Here is a 2,525-nt window from a genome sequence, read left to right as displayed (position 1 = left end):
TTTTCAACCACCTTTTTATCTCACATACATTATATCACAAAAAGTGCTACAGTAATTATTTCAAATAATATTCTATCCAAACAAAATTATCGTTTTAAATGGACAATATAGGTAGGCGTAAATTTTGAAATATCAAGAGTGTTAAGCGAAATTATCAGAAATCTCAAGGAAGGTTTTTCAAATTATCCCAAGAAAATGCAATCCCAAACAGGTCTTTCCTTGCTTATGGACTTAACTGCAAATTCGGAGCAAACCAGGGCAACACCAGAATTATCACAGGAATTAATCAAACAGTGGCCATGTGTCCAAAAGAGACCCCTCCCTTTGCCTGTGCTTTTCCCTCCAAAGTCCAAACTGCCGAAGCGCCAAATCCCCAAAAGGCAAAAACAAACAAACAAACTGCCTTCTCTTCCCTCCATAAATTCAAACTCTGAAAAATTCAAACCCCAAACAAACGTCCCTCGTACGCTTTTCTCCTTCTCTGTATAAATCCTCTGACGTTTCTCTTCCCTTCTACCCCATCTATCCACCAACTCTCCCATTTTAAAGTTTTCTTATTATCCTTTTTCTTTTTGTCCCGTTGAAAATGATGTCTTCTTCCTTTGTTAAAAGCTCAGTTTCTTTGAACTTGAGCTCGATGTCTACTGATGCCGCCGATCAGATGGGATCCGCTAATCAGCCCTCCGGGGAGATCCACGTCATCATCGGGCCCATGTTTGCAGGCAAGACCACCTCTTTACTTCGCCGTGTCAAATTGGAATCCGACAGTGGCAGGTAATTTGTTAGAAACAAATTTTTTTCCATGTTTTCATCCATGATTTTTCTTTATAATTTCTGGCTGATTGTGATGTTGTTGATTTTTAATTTATTTTATTTTTTAGCTCGTAAGATTGGAAATATCATCTCAGTTTCTTTAAAACTACGAAATTTTATGAATAATTCATCCAATATGACGATTTTACATAGCCAGGTACAACATACGCTGAACTAGGTACAAGTATTAATTGCCATATCCATGGCCGTGCAGTAAAAAGCTGTTATGATGCTTTTCTTTTCTATTCTTTTCTTTTTCTTAATTTTTGAGCATAAAGATTGGACATGGAATCCCGGTTTTTCTGGAACTTCAAGAATTTTGAGAAAAAAAATTGAAGTTACTTGGATACAACATCTGATTCAAAATGTACAACTGTTACATGCCCTGCACTCCACGAGTTTCACTTTTTGTGCTCTGACTAAATGAATTTCGTTGATTAATTAATGGAATATTCGTGAGCAGAAGTGTTGCCATGATAAAGTCAAGCAAGGACACAAGATATGCCACAGATGCAGTGGTGACCCATGATGGGGTGAAGTTCCCCTGTTGGTCAATGCCAGATCTTTCATCCTTTAAGCAGAAAATTGGAGTTGATGCCTACGAAAAGGTATTTCAATTGTAATCCCTTGTGCGTTTGGATTGATTTGCTGACTAATCTTGTAAAATCTTAAGAGTTGTATGTCAACCATAGAAACAGGCACTTCGTTTTTGATCATGATGTAAAAGGGTAATGGTTATCTGTGTTTAATTTAATATATTTGTTGATACTAATTAGTTTCGTATGTTGATAGTTGGATGTGATTGGCATCGATGAAGCTCAATTCTTTGATGACCTGTATGATTTCTGCTGTGAGGCTGCTGATCTTGATGGGAAAATTGTAGTAGTTGCTGGCCTGGATGGAGACTATTTGAGGTATTTTTCAGTTCGTGATTGATCTGGTCTGTTGTTTGATCAAGTAGTTTTGTATGATTCAAAAAGATATTCTGTATTGGTAATGTTGGAATTTGTACTTTCTCATAGGAGGAGTTTTGGCTCAGTTCTTGAAGTGGTACCACTTGCTGACACGATAACCAAGTTGACTGCACGATGTGAGCTCTGCAGGAAAAGGGCTTTCTTTACATTGAGGAAGACTGAGGAGACCAAGACAGAGCTAATAGGCGGTGCAGATGTTTATATGCCTGTTTGCCGCCAACACTATGTAAATTTACACGTGGAAGCTGTAAGATCAGTCTTGAAACCTCACAATGTTCAAGCCAATGAGAGCCTTGATAAAGCTGTGGTTGTTTAGTTCCATCTGTGGATGATATTGTGACTGATTGTTTGGGCTTTCTGTCTATTTCAATCAATTCTGTATGGCTAAGTTTGACACTTGAGACTTCCTACTTTTGGAGCCCTTTTGAATTATGTATATACAAGCTTGCTTGTAACAGGAGTACTAGTAACTCTTTTCTATGCCAACAAGAATGTCAAAAGCAGATGTATGCTTTTTCAGTTTACTCTGTAGAATGGAAACTGGTCTGCTACCATCTGTTAATATCTCCATGCTTATCTGAATTTGCTTAATTGCTGCAGAATGAATATTATTGTAGTTCTAATGATTACATCTTTGAAAATTTGTTCCAGACTGGTTTCTTTTCTGTGTTACCTTAGAAGGGATCTCTTTGTGCCTTATTGCCCCTCTTCTTTCCAGTTGTTGCTACGATAATACAC

General features: G+C 37.5%; 1 protein-coding gene across 1 annotated transcript; it reads left to right on the top strand.

Annotated features, from left to right (window-relative positions):
- Positions 1 to 508: 508 nt before the first annotated feature.
- Positions 509 to 2,311, top strand: LOC113743706 (thymidine kinase). Its single transcript, XM_027271770.2, has 4 exons — positions 509 to 774; positions 1,277 to 1,421; positions 1,606 to 1,727; positions 1,836 to 2,311. Exons 1-4 carry the CDS (start codon positions 587 to 589, stop codon positions 2,101 to 2,103), a joined length of 723 nt encoding a protein of 240 aa, XP_027127571.1. The 5' UTR covers positions 509 to 586; the 3' UTR covers positions 2,104 to 2,311.
- The last annotated feature ends 214 nt before the right edge of the window (positions 2,312 to 2,525 follow it).

Source organism: Coffea arabica, chromosome 5e (genome assembly GCF_036785885.1).
Source record: "Coffea arabica cultivar ET-39 chromosome 5e, Coffea Arabica ET-39 HiFi, whole genome shotgun sequence".
NCBI classification, from domain to species: Eukaryota; Viridiplantae; Streptophyta; class Magnoliopsida; order Gentianales; family Rubiaceae; genus Coffea; species Coffea arabica.
Note: the sequence above shows the minus strand (reverse complement) of the source record. Positions and strands in the feature narration are given on the sequence as shown.

What these genes read in the sequence shown, in the direction of transcription:
- LOC113743706 (XM_027271770.2), top strand. Translation starts at nt 587, where the DNA reads ATGATGTCTTCTTCCTTTGTTAAAAGCTCAGTTTCTTTGAACTTGAGC. An exon ending in TTGGAATCCGACAGTGGCAG is followed by an intron (nt 775 to 1,276) that starts GTAATTTGTTAG and finishes ATTCGTGAGCAG; the next exon opens with AAGTGTTGCCATGATAAAGT. An exon ending in GAGTTGATGCCTACGAAAAG is followed by an intron (nt 1,422 to 1,605) that starts GTATTTCAATTG and finishes GTATGTTGATAG; the next exon opens with TTGGATGTGATTGGCATCGA.